Source organism: Fulmarus glacialis, unplaced genomic scaffold, assembly GCF_000690835.1.
Source record: "Fulmarus glacialis isolate BGI_N327 unplaced genomic scaffold, ASM69083v1 scaffold562, whole genome shotgun sequence".
NCBI lineage: Eukaryota > Metazoa > Chordata > Aves > Procellariiformes > Procellariidae > Fulmarus > Fulmarus glacialis.
In genome coordinates, this window is record NW_009197046.1 from 16,511 (window position 1) to 32,095 (window position 15,585).

The 15,585-nt window shown below is 39.4% G+C and overlaps 1 protein-coding gene across 1 annotated transcript in view; it reads left to right on the top strand.

Moving 5' to 3' along the window:
• ANO4 (anoctamin 4) overlaps positions 1–15,585 on the top strand; it is a 53,023-nt gene that overhangs the window by 9,321 nt on the left and 28,117 nt on the right. The window contains exons 4-8 of the mRNA XM_009572385.1: positions 734–868; positions 1,631–1,727; positions 2,250–2,310; positions 8,901–8,983; positions 14,960–15,100. Of these exons, the coding sequence (XP_009570680.1) occupies positions 734–868; positions 1,631–1,727; positions 2,250–2,310; positions 8,901–8,983; positions 14,960–15,100 (517 nt within the window). The remainder of the gene's footprint in view (positions 1–733; positions 869–1,630; positions 1,728–2,249; positions 2,311–8,900; positions 8,984–14,959; positions 15,101–15,585) is intronic.

Sequence of the window (15,585 nt, forward strand, 5' to 3'; positions counted from 1 at the left end):
TCTTTAACACATAAATAAAGATTTGGTTGTGTTTGGGAGGAGGAAAAATGTTAATGAATATGTAGCAAATAGGAGCTTCCTGGCCACTTTGCTGTTAGTTTTTAAGCAATATAGCTAACAAATTAGGATTAATTCAGACTACTTTCCTCAAATCAGTGCAAGATGATACCTTAAGATATTTGTTGGACCTCACTTGCATTTTACTTTCCACCTGTGGTTGAATCATGAGATTAGTTTTCCAGGAACTGATCTAAGAAAATAAATAATGAAATGAAAATAAACTGGATTGGAGAATAACCTCTGGTTAATTAATTTCTTTGAAATAATTTGGGCCCAAATCATTTTTGCTGTTATACCAGTTTTAGGGATCAAACTGATTTCAGTGCAGTTATTTGGGAACTACAGTTACACAGCCAAAAGGCATCAGTTTCCCAAACACAAAGAACTAGCTTTTTAAAATGAACTCAGTGTTTCCTTTTTGAGGTCTCTACTCCTCTCATTGTAAACTGTGGTTAGTGAATTTTTAAATTCATTTTTTAAGTTCATTCATAAGGCAAGTCCCTCAGTGTGGATTTAGAAGCCTAGTTGCAGGCTTTTTCTTCAGGGAATTCTGGCTCTGCTCTCTAATCTACTCTTCAGATATGATAGAAATATTTATTTTCTATTAACAAGCAAGATTAAGCAAATTTATTCTAACTAGCAGGTAACTTCTCTGTGTTGTGTTTTAAAACAGACGGTACTTTGGTGAGAAAATTGGGCTGTACTTTGCCTGGTTAGGCTGGTACACGGGGATGCTCTTCCCAGCTGCCTTCATTGGATTGTTTGTCTTTTTGTATGGAGTAACCACTTTGAACCACTGCCAGGTCAGGTAACGTGGACACTTTTATAAGGGAAATTACAGCTGTGGGTTATTATGAATAATTTAAGAGATCTTCATATGAATTGTTAATTATTTCATTTTGAACTGTTGAATGAATTCTCAGGAAAAGACTGTGCTTGGTTCTCATAAGGTATCCAGTATCGAGCTTCTCTTGTTTTGGGCTCCTGAATTGGGATGGGAGGCTATGTTTCTTACCCAGTTCCAGTTGCTGATGGTGCTAGCAACTCAGCATGAAGTAGGGAAAAAGTAAGGCTCCTTTATTACTGTTGTAACAGGCCAGCAGAAGAGTGGGGAATTTTCACTCTCTTCAAGGCCTTTCCCAAAGATCCACCACAGGGAGGCATTCTTCAGATGAAGAACCCCCTGGACCTTCTGCTGAGTGCTGCAGCTCTACATTCTTGCACACCTAAGACAAGTCACAAGAATAAGCCAAACTTAACTTTATCTGCAATCATCCTCACCCTCCTCCTACCAAAGGTCACTTCTGACTCAAGAAGAAGATGGAAATGATAAAGAGATACTGCTAGGCTGGCCCTGAAGAACTGTCCTCTGCAGTTACGACTGTAAACTCTGAAGTCTTAGACAGTCAACAAATATTAATTATACACATGCAGTTATGAACATCTTGGCTTCAGTTACAGAACCAGTATTGTTCAATAAGTAACTGAATATTAGTGAAACTTATCAATCCATTTTAAGACTGATTGTTGTGCATCAAACTATTAATTCTTATCTTTTCTGTTTTTCCAGTAAAGAAGTCTGCCAAGCTACAGATATCATAATGTGTCCTATATGTGATAAATACTGTCCCTTCATGAGGTTGTCAGACAGCTGCATTTATGCCAAGGTACATTTTAAACTATGCAATTAGAAATGCTTTCCTGACAAAAGCATTAATTTTGCCTTTTGCATTTGTCTTTAGTGAGCTTGGGTAGATAAAATCTTGAAAGGACAGATCAAGTTCAGCCAATATTAACATTCATTGTCTTTACCAGGACTTAGTTTGGCTTGTAAAACACTTGAATGCAATTTGCACTTAGAGATTCAGCCGTCTCGGAGTGTCCTAGATGCATGTGTTACAGTGTCCTTGGCATCAAGCTTTATCTTATGATCCATCCTTTGTACGTGGCTCCATAAAATGAATGCTTTGGGTCTGAAATGATACTCACACCTGGTCTTGGCAGGGGGCAGTCCCAGGCCAGGCTGGCAAATAGTCCTGTCAATTGACAGGTGCATTTCACATGTCAAGGGAAGGATCCTCAGGATTGTCAGGCCAGCTGCACTCATGATCATATTAATTTTATTAGGTGAAAATAGAAAATTAAGCCTTATTATCATAAATTGATCACAGTATTAATATGTCCCTCAGGTAACTCACCTTTTTGACAATGGAGCTACTGTCTTTTTTGCTGTTTTCATGGCGGTGTGGGGTAAGTTTTTGTTTTGATATTGAGTAATTGCACGATCTTTTTCTTAAAGATTGTGATGTAACATAGGCCTCTGTAATTTCCAGCACACTTTTTTCAGACACTGAGAAAAACAATATAGGCTTGATTCTTTTCTCTTTCTGCAAAAGGAAGATGGAAATGGTTGAAATCAGGTTTTTATGTGATAATAATTTTAGTTAAAGTGAAAACATGAATGCAGTATGTAGTGTCTATGTAGATAGTTATATTCTGCGGGTTTATGTAATTGTTTTTCAATCTGTTGGCACTAAGGCCTTTTCTCTGTTACTGTTCAGGGCTTCTCTTAGCCTAGGGCAGCTCAATTTAGTGTTTGTACTAAAATGAATTAATGTATTGTTTTTCCCACCTTGCAGAAAGGCAGTAAAGCTTACACACATGTAAGCTGGTTGTAATCAAAGAAAAACTCTGATGAAATAAATGGAAGATTTATTTGAATGACAAATTGATCTGAGAGTGGTCTAACCATTGCCATGGAGGCTGAATTTTGCCCATAGGACAGTTCTATTTCTGGCTCAACTATTTTTCCTACTGTGGTCTTGTAGGCAGAATTGAAGGCAAGAGGAAACAATAATTTCTGGCAGCACAAAAAGTTTTTCAAACATGCCCTGAGCACGCCTAGGCTCTTAGCTGCTACCATGCCATTCTGAGAGAAGGTTAACTCCTTTAGCAAATGGCTTAATGAGGTCCCTCAAAAATAGCATCCATCTCACAGCTCCAAGTGCTTGAGCTATCCTGACTTAGCCATTGTTCTCCTGTTCTTACTCACACATCTCCCAGCTGCTTTGGAAAGGTGTCCAAGTAATTCTGGTAATCTCCATTTTAAACTGCAAATCTCTTTACTGAGCCACAAGAGATATCCAGGAGGCAACATCAGAGCCATCAGGACAACACAGCCTATCAGTCTGTCTCAGTTCCTTCCTCCAAAACTATGTTTTTGTCTTAGTTAATTAACTAGTTAAATTAGGTCATATACCAGTCAAGCCTATTCATGCCATTTCATGTAATATTGACGATATTAAAATATTACAAATTACATTAAGGAAAAAATCCACAGATCACAGATCGTACAGATTTTATGTTTCTCCTTAGTATTTCAGCTTTGTTTTAGAGCTACACCAGAGCTGAGAATCAACAAAAATTTCTAAGTCTTAAAGATTTTTTTAGATGTTCGCTCAGCTTTTCCAACCTCTTTCTCTATGTGGTCACTGAAGTTGAGAATTTCTAAGGCAATTTAGAGGCAGGGACTTCCATCTCAGCAAGGAAAATTGATGGATTAGCATTGTTGAACATTTATGTCACTGTTCCTAACTGCTGGTGAGCATTCTTTGGAGTGCAGCTTTTCGCAGGAGTGCTTTTGTTCCTCCTTAACAGCAACACTGCTTTCAAGAAACAGCTGTGAACTGCTGCCCAGAACCAGGGCTGTAGGAAAAGCAGCTCTAGGTAATGGGAGTCCCTCACTCAGGTAACCATGAGGTCCACCTCATGGTCACTGCCTGGGAGAAGGCTTAGCAGGCTGAGCATGCCTGCCTACAAAATGTTGTTGGTCCTCTCTTCTTCCTGTCTCTAGTTGACAGGAGCTGCACCTCACTTTGGTTAGCCTCTCTTTCCTCCCCCTCCTTCAGCATCACTGTCAGACTGCCAGACCCAATTCCCTCTGTGGATATTTCCCCACCAGCCTGTCAGGACTGGGAAATGCACTGCCCATCCGTGCATCTCCAGCACCTAAGCCCACAGAGAGATAAGAAAAAATATAACAAATGCTGCCATATGGATGATTTGGCTAGTGGAGAAGAAACTATAAGACAGCGGGTGGGGTGAGAGCTTTCCCCACCACTTTTGTGGCTTACACTGTGCTTGTGAGCTTGCTACCAAGAGGGATGTAAGGGCAGCAACAGGAAGGAGGCTATGAGTGTAGGGTAATGGTTTAGGGAATGGGGCAATGCTATGGCTCCACCCAAACTGTAGTTTCTTAAATAAGACTTTGCTGAGACAACAGTGAGATTGTGGAGATATTTTCCATACAGGTGGGGCTAAAGCAGCATTAGAACAAGGATAGCCACACTTCGCAGGGATTTTCTGATACTGTGTTTATGAGTAGGCTTACCACCTGTCTTAAATGGATTTTCAGTCTGCGGTAGGCCTATTGGCAGCTGCAGGCATTACCATCATTTCAGTAAATCATAGGGGAAGAGAAGAAACAATGATAGCAGTTTGATTGTGGAAATGTTTTTTCTGTCAGCATGAAACAACTGGCAAGTGCATGACAAATTGGCTGTGAAAAGTTCAGGCTTCTAGATGATCGGGTTTGACAGACACTAGCATATAAAATAATGATGGCAATGCTTTTAAAGAAAGAGAATGAAAGTAAAAAAAGGCATCTGGAATTGTGTTACCTCTTTAGCCTGATCTTAGCCACTGTCTTATTATCTAAAGTACCTTCTTCACTGTCTTTAGATCCATTAGTGAACTTCCATCTTGAGGGATAAGCCTCAGCTGTTTGCTTGGGGTTTTAAAAACCAGGTGTGGTCAGGTTGGGCTTTCCATGAAGAGGTGATCTGTATGGTGGTTTCCTCCTTTTACTCTAAAGACATCTTTAATTGATGGCAAAGTGGGTTGCTCACTTTTTAAATAGAAATAAAATGCTTCTCCAAATGATGAGCAAATGGCTGTGGCCAGGCTAGGGAGAGGAATTACCACAACAAATATCAGTATGGGCTGCTTGATTTGTGGAGCAGGATTGAGTCTGGCTGTAAGACTCTGAAGCACAGGGACCCATCTTTTGTAATGCTCCATTGTGGGATAAGTGGGTCCCATCAAAGTAAGGTTGGAATTGTCAGGTGCACCAGGAGACATTGGAATAGAAACACACTTTTCTTCAAAAAAAGACCCATCACGTCGCTTATTGTATTTCTGCCCTGTTTAAGCAAAGTTCTATATAAGAAGTAAAAGTAATTGATATAATAGGAAAAAAAAAAAAAATGATACTTACTAAGGTATACCCAAAAGACGTAAGACAACTTTCATTTTAAGCTGATGTAGCAAAGGACAAAAGATACAGTTTCCCTTCAGTACTGAAGGAATTCACTGCTAGTTTATGTAAGCTTTTCTGTGTTGGAGCTTCTGTTGAAAGGAAAAATCCTTTCAAAAGGATTGAAGCTATAAACCTCTGTGGTTTATAGGAAACAGTAAGTCCTTATAAACACTAGTACTTTTTTTAATTGGTGAACAGATCATCATTGGTGCTCACTGAGATGTCGTCATCTCAGAAGCTGGAAAAGAATTTTGCCTTTTGAGAATCTCTAATCTTGATGATATTTTCCAGATGTTCAAAGCTTTCAAAAAGAGGGGAGCAATAGCATTTTTTGTTTTTCTGTGCTAGAGGGAAAGACTTATACTTTGCCCTTTATGTATGCCTTGAGATATGTCGAGCCTGATGAAAAGGTAGGTCCCATTTCTGGGAAAAACTCCTCTCTTTTTACTGTCTGAATTGGATTCTTACCAAAGACAGAAAATGAGAGAAAGATGTTCATTCTAAATAAATTTTGACATTTAAAGTGCAAAAAAAAAGTCATTCTCAGAAAAAAATCTAGGTAAATTTGATAATCAGTTGACTCCCAGCATGTTGCTGCAAAGCCAGATGGAATTGTAGCTTTTGCTTTTCCAGTTGAAGTACTGGAGAAAGCTAGTGCAAAGATGTCACTGTCTAGATGTTTCCTGAAGCTCAGTAGCAAAATTCTGTAACTGTCCAACAGGAGAGTCCAGCTATTTATAATTTCTAATGCTTTGATAGAGAGTGAAGGCGAGCTGATGGTAGTTTCTCTGTCTCTGCATATCTTCGGGGCACTAAGGGACACAAGAAAAGTCCCTTTTGAAATTTCTTGTCTACCTAGAAGCATGTTTCCTTTCATAAAGGAAGTAGGTTTAGAACACTTGCTGAAAGGCAAAGTTGGGAGGGGAAGAAAGGCCTGGCGTGAAGAATTTAACACCTTTTTCAAGCAATAAGAAATGCCAACATAAAACATCTTTTCTAAATACATGTTAGTCTAATAAAAGATACTACTTTCCTACACACCTTGCCTCTAGCATAAAACATACACATTGATCTGCTCTCTGAGGAGACAGAAGTTAACGAGGTTCTTCAGCAATATTCCTGCTATATAGAATATATTCCGGAAGTCAGGATGGATATATTAAATGGTGTTCTGAAATACAATAGAGAGAAGATTTCTGAGAGAAGGTCAGGATTTAGCTATTTGCTGCGAGAGGCCATTTGCATTACTAGATGAGATCACAACTTGTTTCAAAAGCATCTGAGGAAATTATATTAAGACACCTGTTTGTACAAGTGGATGTTGAGGACTGAGTTGCAAGGTTGAGCTCTGAAGCAGGGCAAGCATATTATAGCAAAAGACCTGGGAGTTAAGGCCAATGAGAAATTCAGAATTCCAAGTAGGATTTTTGGAGAATTCTCAGCATCTGGTTTAAACATACCAATTGGAAAATGGGAGAACAATAAATACAACTGTGTCCTGTTTGAGCTGTCAAAGTCAGAAAGTGTGATATAGAGTATTAGTGATTACTTGACTAGAAAAGAAGCAGAGAAATTTCAAAATGCAGTACTTTTTAGAAGACCTCAGTAGTACGGTGAATCAATCAAAGATCATTATTTACAGCACATTTTAAAATATTTAGCAAGGGAAAAGTGCATACTGACCTGGATAGAGGGAGAAAAGTGTAGCACAGTAAAACCTAAAACAGCGCAGTGCAGATTATCCTATTTGCTACTTAATGATTTGAAAATAGCTTTTTAAAGAAGCTTCAGGAACTGCACATACTTACTCTGACAGGTGCTAAATATACTAAATATAATATGTACAGATTCCTCACTCCAGGTGTGTGAAAAACAAGAAAGAAAAGAAGTACAGTTCAGCACAGACATATCTGAAAGGTTCATGCCTGTGGACTCATACGCCCACTGGAGTCCTGCTTCCAGCTGCTTTTTGGAATGGAAACAGAGTAGTAATCAATCAGGTTTGTTTCTTCCAGGTCTCCAAAAAGTAGAGGACTACTTGTTTAGCTTGTACAAAATAATACAATATGAGCTGATAGGAGAGAAGCAGCTCCACCAGAAGACAAGTCAAGGAATGAACAATGTGGTGGTTCAGCGGCAGTGGAGCCTCATTAGCACTTACTAGTTTTGCTGATTCCAACCAATCATACTGCAATTATCAGAAACAGTCATAGTAACATTAGGCTCAGGAGATTGAATTGCTTTCTTTATTAGATTAAATCAAGGCAGCTGGTTACTTGGTGCAACATAACTCCAGCTTTCAGAAAAAGGATGACTTGATATATGAAAATGCCTTCAAACCAAATAGCTTCCTCCATAAACATGCTTTGATATCTTACCTTATCTGCTTGCAGTGTTCATTTTCTCGGCATATTTTAGCTGTATTGGCTAATACATTAAAATATAATAATTCTTACTGGCTAAAAATTCGCTTTCACCAAACTGATGCCAGTGCTTAGTATCATGTCACGTCATTATCAATATGCTGCAGTAGGGCAGATAGTCCATTAAGGAGATGCTTTTAGGATTGGATGTGGAACATATTGCCAGGCTATTGTGACACTTTTACAGCTGATTCTGTGCTAGCTCGTGAACAGAGAGGTATATGTTCTCTGTGGTTATCAGCCTGATGTTTTTTAGTGAGCAATAAAGTGAAGAGCCAAACCTCACAGTGGGAGAGGAAGCCTTTCCATTGATTTGTGTTAGCTTTAGGCAGCTTCTACATTCTTTTAACAAAACAAATTATTACTCTAACCGTAAACAGGCTTAGTATTAATCTCCAGAATATTAACATATTATTTCATGACTGAGTGCCTTCTTGATTGTTCTTTCCATCACAAAATGGAAGCACAGTCATATACAGGCATATTACACTATCTTGAACTCTGTCAATAAGGGCTGTACAGCGTAGAACGTTTAATTGTCAGATGTTAATGCCACACCACATATACACACTTATGTAGTGTAAAAAAAATGGTCTGGATTAGAAAGGTGTAAGACAGAAGTTCCCATTTCCTCAGAAGTACTCTACAGATTTGCACATGCACTGGAATGTGCTTTCTCTGGGTTCTGGTTTCTGTGTATTGTAAATGGTCTTCAAAGAAGGAAAGTTAGTGCTTTATCTACAATAGCCCCAAGAAACCTTTAGCTTCATCAGAAATCCCCTATATCTAGTAATGATAACTCACAGGAACAATTTTATTCTTTTAGAGTCCTCCCTTGGTTGGTTAGAAATTAAACAGTCTCATTTAACACTAAATGAAATCTTTAAAGCCTCAATCACACTTGAAGCAAGCAAAGTAATCCTTAGAAAGCAACGCTTTTTGAAAGCAGTTTTGATCATTAGCATGATTTGCTGTTCAAAAGAACCCATTTATGCAAATAAATGAAAATATTGTAACAGCTTCATTCAACAGTTCTGTGGTAGTAGTTAACATTTTCTTGACTTAAAAACAATTTTGTATTTTTTTTCTATTTGCTCCAGCAACTGTTTTTCTGGAGTTTTGGAAAAGAAGGCGAGCAGTAATTGCTTATGACTGGGACTTGATAGACTGGGAAGAAGAAGAGGTTTGTATAAAAAAATGTATTTATTTATCTTTAATACAAAAAGATTTGGTTAAAAATCTTTTCTTTTGGATTTAATTTCAATTCTTTCTTCAAATCTTCACAAACTAGGAAATAAGCATTTTTCTCTTCAGATGTTTTCTCTGGAATGTGAAGTAACTTTCCCCAGGCCAAACTGTCCTCTCTTTTTACACCTTTGTAAATCTCAATTAATTTCAACATATCAGTGGCTGTCATTGTGGGAGATTTCAGGAAAAAAATGCACTTTGGGGGAAGCTAACAAATTTTGCTTTTGAATCCAAGGAAATTCTTGACAGCCCAGGGTACCATGAATTTTGGCAAATGAGCTCTTATCTATTATTTTAGATAGCCACTAAGAATACTGATGGAGAGAAAGCCTTGTACCAGCTTTTGAACGTTCAGGTGCTGGTTACCTAACTACACAGTGCTGCGGAGAGACTGAGGGAGATGAACCAACTCAAAGGACTTAATTCATCCTCTGTTGGTAGAGGAAATTCCCTTAGGGAGGAAACTAAACAGTGAAAAATAGCCTTGACTTTTTTCTGTGGTGGTTACCAGAAAGAAACAGCATGCTCTTGGGACTGAGAGCTGAGGTCTAAGTGGAACTAGAAGGTTTTATTATGCAGGAGAAAAGCAAGATTCAGTGGGTGTGGTAGAAAAAGTGTTCCTCGAGTGGGATTTGGACATACAGGTGTCCACAGAGTCTGCTCTCCTTCCTATCCAGAGATTGTCCTGAAGCACTTGGAGGGACTGTAAGAGGCTGCTGTAGTGATGTCAATGCAGTTGAACCTCTATATTGCTGCCTCTGTGGAAGAATTTCTTTTTCATTAATCTTGCCAGCAGAGAAACAGACTTCTGAGTTATGGGACTTCTGTCTCTACAAGGCAATGTAGTTCAATAAGGCCATGAAACGGTACAATTGCTCATTTGCTGGTAGGATTTTTTTTTAAATGCTTAATGACTAAGAAAATAATCCAAGAACATCAAATGAAATAACTTACACAACTGGAAATTGTTTTCTTTATAACAACAGTAACATCATTATTTGTGCACATATGCTGTCAATTCTTGGTGATACTTCAGGACTACTGTCATATATTTAGAAAATATTCTAATACTGATTTAACTATCCTGAGATTAGGAGCCTGCTCTTGCCAATGCTGATGAGTCACAGAGAGACCACGCTGAGATAATCCTGCCTGAGGTTCAATTATTGGTCAGGATTGACCTGCAGTGATCATGTGCCCTCATGACTAGTTGCAAAAAAGCCACTGCTGCTGCTGACAGCTAAGGCAAAAGACAGATGTACCAAATCGCAATTTCCAAGTTAGGATTATAGCTCAGTGCCCCCAGAATGAGAAAGAGTCTTTAAACTAACAAAATACACAAGCAAGTACAGAATGAGGCCCTTTTTATGTTTTTCCCAGGAAGTCTGGTCTTACAGATGTTTATAGTTTGGAATGTTATATATCTGCATGTTTCACCATTTAACCTACCTGGATTTGGGATTACGCTGATTTATAAAGCCATCCACCTAAATCTTCTATGATTAGTTCATTTACAAATATTGAATTTCCTGGTAAGGTTGTCCTTAAGTGATGCTTTGCCTTTTTTTTGTTTCTCTTTACTAAGTGATTTCTGGCTGGTGTGGTAATGCTTGGAGGAGTCTTTTGCTCAGGTGTGAGCACAACTGCTCCAAGCCCATTCAGGACCACTCCCCATTCTGTTTCCCCCTCCTCTTTATGCACATGCCCAAACTCCGTTTACGACCTTGCTGCTACTACTGAAAGTGCATGTCCTCTTGCAGAGCCTGGAGGAAAGCATTCCCATGGAAGATTCACTCTCCACTTTCTAAGCTTTCTTGGAAGAGCCATGCTTCTGCAACTAAGCCTTTAGCTGGAATAAACACTGAAAAGACAGAAGAGAGTAGAGTTGCTAGACTTTTCCTCTTCCAGTCAGAAAGCCTGAAAGAGCTTCTGGTAGTTAAAACTATTCTCATAGAAATATGATGTGTTTATTTTATTATGTCTATCACATAACATTATTTTTTATAAGAGATGCTTATGTTCCACTGGCAGATTATTTCAGTTTGGCTTGCAGGATGACATATGCATGTTGGTAATTTTCAGAAGATACCTGCTCCCTGCTGATGGTCAGCTGGTCTTTTATTCTCACACCAGCCTTTTTCCAATAAGCCTTGGCAGCAAGACCTCAGTCAGATGCCCTGGAGCAGTGGTGAGTGTACCTGCTCCGGAGCTATTCATTGCACCTTCTTACAGTTCTAGAGGGAGTTTTGTAAGTCTTTACAGCAGGATGTAGCAGTCTTTTCAGAAGCAGTGTGCCAAATGGTACCTTTCTCTCTCAAATCAGCGGTTAAAGATACCAATAGGAACTCAACTGGCTGCTTCTCAAAGATTTATGTGACCAGTCATCAGAGCATCAGTATCTCATTGGCATTTGAGGCATCAGTTCCTCCTTTGTTCAGCATTCGGTGGGATCCCAAGAGTGGGAGCTGATTGCCTCCCAGAGGTGTCTTCTCTGAAGATGCTACAGCTGCCAGTGCCCATACCTACTGCACAACTCAAGCATGTCCTTGCTTTAAGGCAGGTCTACGGACCACTGCCTCCTCTTCTTGAGTATTAAATGCTGCACTTTTCCATTGGCACTGGGGTCTTTGCAGGACTTTGCCATCACAGTTTGGAAGGCGGTGTCCTGGGTGAAAAAGCGTTGAGATAATTTCCCTGTTTTGTCGTTCAAAGTCCACCTCTTCACTTTGCCATTACCTTCAGCTGCAAGCAGGATGACCTGCAAACCACAGGCTTTGCAAGGAGACTGACTTCTGGGGGTGCTATCATTGTCCCAGTGATCAAGATTCAGATTTTCAATATTTTACAAATCCCTTTTTTACATCTGGGCTATAGAGGACAATATATCCTTGGACTAGGAAGGATAGGACTCCTGCAAGAATTCACCTGTTGAAGGACTCAAAAACCTTCTGAAAGAAAAGAATGTATTTCACCAAGAAATTTAGAGTAGCTCTTCTAGTGCAGAAAGATCTGTCCTAAGGCACTGCATGAAGATCTGGCCTAAGGCAGTGCACATTAATCCATATTTGATACTCCAGAAATCAGTATGGTTTCTCCTGTGAGTAAAGAATTGGAATGATCCATGTTTGAGAAGCGGGAAGGAAGGAGAATGGTCTGTTTTATATAGATTGAAAAAGACACATCCTGTGGAGTTTGATCTTGAAGTTGTACATGTCAGTGAGATGTCAGTGAGATGTCAGTGAGAATTTTGTCTCCATAAGGTGAAAATTTTACTCCTAAATCTGCTGCTTTGTAATAAAATCGCTGCTAATTAAATTTCCTCTCTACATTCCATTCAGTTATCACTGGACAGAATCAGCCGATTTCTTTTATTAGCTATTTCAAAGAAATCAATTAAAGAGTTCTAATTACCATTTTAAGTCACAAGCTTTTGTTAATGAAGATCGTTATTTTTATTAACATTATCTGCCATGTCTAGCTTTTGCTCTCTTTAATTTTCATTATCAAATTGAAAAATAAGATTTTGCTACAGAGGGAAATTTATTCATTCCTCCCAACAGGTAGAACGAAAAAAAAAACCAAAACATTTATAGGGCTTCCTATCACTTCATTATCACTTTTCTGTTCTAAATGAAGAGACAAAGAAATGAAACAATGAAGATGATGGGAAGGAGAATTAAATTTGTTCAGATATGCAACCTTGTGAATTCCTCACCACTTTAGATTTTCACCCAAGGAAGGCATGCAGCGACTATTGCAGTGTCCAGGTCCCCCAACCTGGGGGCATGGGCTGAATGCGTTCTGGCTCTTTCAGCCCTGCATGTCTGGATTTCCTTTTCTTGTAAATGAGGTGCAAGGTGGGAGACATGAAAAGTAACGGGGTCTTGGCTGGGTGTGCAACAAGAAACCAACTGCTCAGAGTTCCTGGCACTCCCACCTGAAATATGGCTTCTGTTGCTATTTACAGAGTGCTTTTTTCTTTTTCTTCAATGTCACTTTCTTTATATCATTAACCTCAGCCAGACACAGTACTGTTCACTTCCTGCCCCAAGCTGTGCTCAGCACTGCTCAGTGTCATTAAACAGGTACGAAGGTTCATGCCAGAGTTTCAGTTTTGTGTGGAGATGCATCGGTAAAAACAGCATTTGCATTATCTGAATTGAGATCGTAGGAGATGCCTAGGTTCATGGACGGGTGGATATGATAAGGACTTCCCTATAGTGCAGATTGTAAAAGGTAATCAAACCTTGGCTTAGAGAGAGCTGCAGAGAAGAAAGAGTTTCTTGTATATGACTTGATAAGTCAGCTGGCAGAGCCCTTGCACAATCTACAGGGTGCAATTCTCAAGTGCCCTTCTTCAATGCTATCACACTCTGTCCTTTTGCATGTCCCTGGGCACACAGGAATGCTACTGGTATTGTTTTTCTTGCTAGATTATGGTATGCTCAGCAGCCTTCAGCCCTTGATATGGCAGGAACACCTTGAGCAAGGTAGAATAAGAGTGAGGTGTTACCTTGCCTCCGCAGAAACATGCTTAGCTTTTGTATATAGCCAATGTAGGGCTGGTTCCCTCAAGCACGTAATTAGTTACACAGGCATTGCAGCTGAGCATACATTTCTGAAGCTTTTTTAATACCATGTTACCAGGTTGCTGCTTGAATTTGGAAATTAACTGTATTGAGAAAGTGCCTTCAAAATTTGAGAAGATGAGAATGAGACACGACTTTTTTTTCCCCCAGGGGAATTCTATAAAAAGGATGTAAGATTTTAGGATATCTTATTTTTATTCACATTCTGAAGACTTGTATGAGCAGTTAACATTCCCCTATTTCAATGCAGTCATTTAAGGTCTGGTCATTTATAACTGTCAGTCGGTCAAAGTTCAATTAAATGCAATTGAAGGGTTGGAAGTGACTGAAATTGGTAAGCTGGGTTCTTGGCTGTTACAAAGAAATGCACAGCAGGGGCCTGGTGGAAAAGCTGCAAAAACAGTCCGTAGCTGCCTTTGTGCTCCCTTGTAGCCAGCTGTACCATGGACCAGTTCTCCAGTATGCATCAGAGCATTGTAAAACTTGATCTAGTGTATATGAACTGCCAGCAGCTGTGAGAGTCTGTCTTCACAGCCTGGTGCTTTCTCTCATCTCTGACAGCATCCTCGATGTCAGACTTGGGTGAGGTGGCACAGGACACGTGGCTGTTGGTGAATCTCGCGGATGGCAGGGCAGTGGGGTATCCCTACTGCAGCTGAAAACCTTTACCTGAACTAAGGGTGAACCCTGTCTTACAATAAGTCTGTAAACAGATGTAACCAAGTCTCTCCCCAGGTTTCATTTCAGAAGAGAGTTTTTATGGCAAAGCAGGACGTGACATTTCTGCTGCTGAAAGCTGTTGCTGATAATAATATTGTCCAAGTTAGGAAGGAATTGAGTAGTATTAGATGGCATAGCTCCTTCTTCAAATGCTGAGAAACTTTTGCTGATAATGGGAATGTAACCAATTACCTAGCAAACTGCCATTGGGTTTGGAAAAAGGAGTTTCTTCCTTTTTTTTTTCTTTTTGCTTTGTTGTAGAATTCCAATATCAATAGGATAATACCAGGCTGGAAAACTCTGTGGTATCAACCTTAAAATGGTTTGGCTTACAGCCATACAGTTTGAAAGAACATTGTTTAGATGAGTAGCTAATTCGGGAGTTTACTAAATACTTCCAATATCATTTTATGGGTACAGTGATTTATTCTAGTTCTCATGAAGGAGACCTGATTTCCCAGTTCAGCTTTTATGGTAGCTGTGCCAGCTGCTGAATTAAAAAATGTAATTCCCAATAACAGTGATTTGATAAATGATCTGAAGTTTCCTACAGAATCTTTCCTAGCTGTGCTGTGTGTGAACATTGTCTGTCTGTTCTTTAGGAGGAAATACGTCCGCAGTTTGAAGCCAAGTACTCCAAGAAAGAACGAATGAACCCCATATCTGGGAAGCCAGAGCCTTATCAAGCATTTGCGGATAAATGCAGCAGACTCATTGTTTCTGCATCTGGAATATTTTTTATGGTTTGAGAACTTTTTTTTTTTTACCAGTTGAAAAAATACAAAGTGACATTATCTCTGCTGAGAGAGTATGGAGATACTGGATATGGCTGCTTGAAAGTGAAATGAGCTTTAGCATGTTTACTGCAGGCTGAAAATCTGTACACAGCAAATAGCCTAAGTTTCTGTAAAGTACTTCATTAGTTTACTGTGCACCGAGTCCCACAGAGAGTTAAGTCCTTCCTTCAAGGCTATACACATAAGGCTATGTATAGCGACACATGTACCAGAATAGTGACACTACCACATTTAGGCACCAACTTCAGCTGACTGAATTAGTTCACTGATTTCCTTGCCTTCCCTGTGTAGACAGCGCAGAGTGATAGGGAGACGTTTCATGGAAGAGGCAGTTGTTCTTTGTAAACTCTACAGAGAACTTAACTAAGGTGCCTAGAGTGCTTAATGATGTTAATATGTCCTAGTTTTTCAGTGTATTGAGGAGGTAGGGA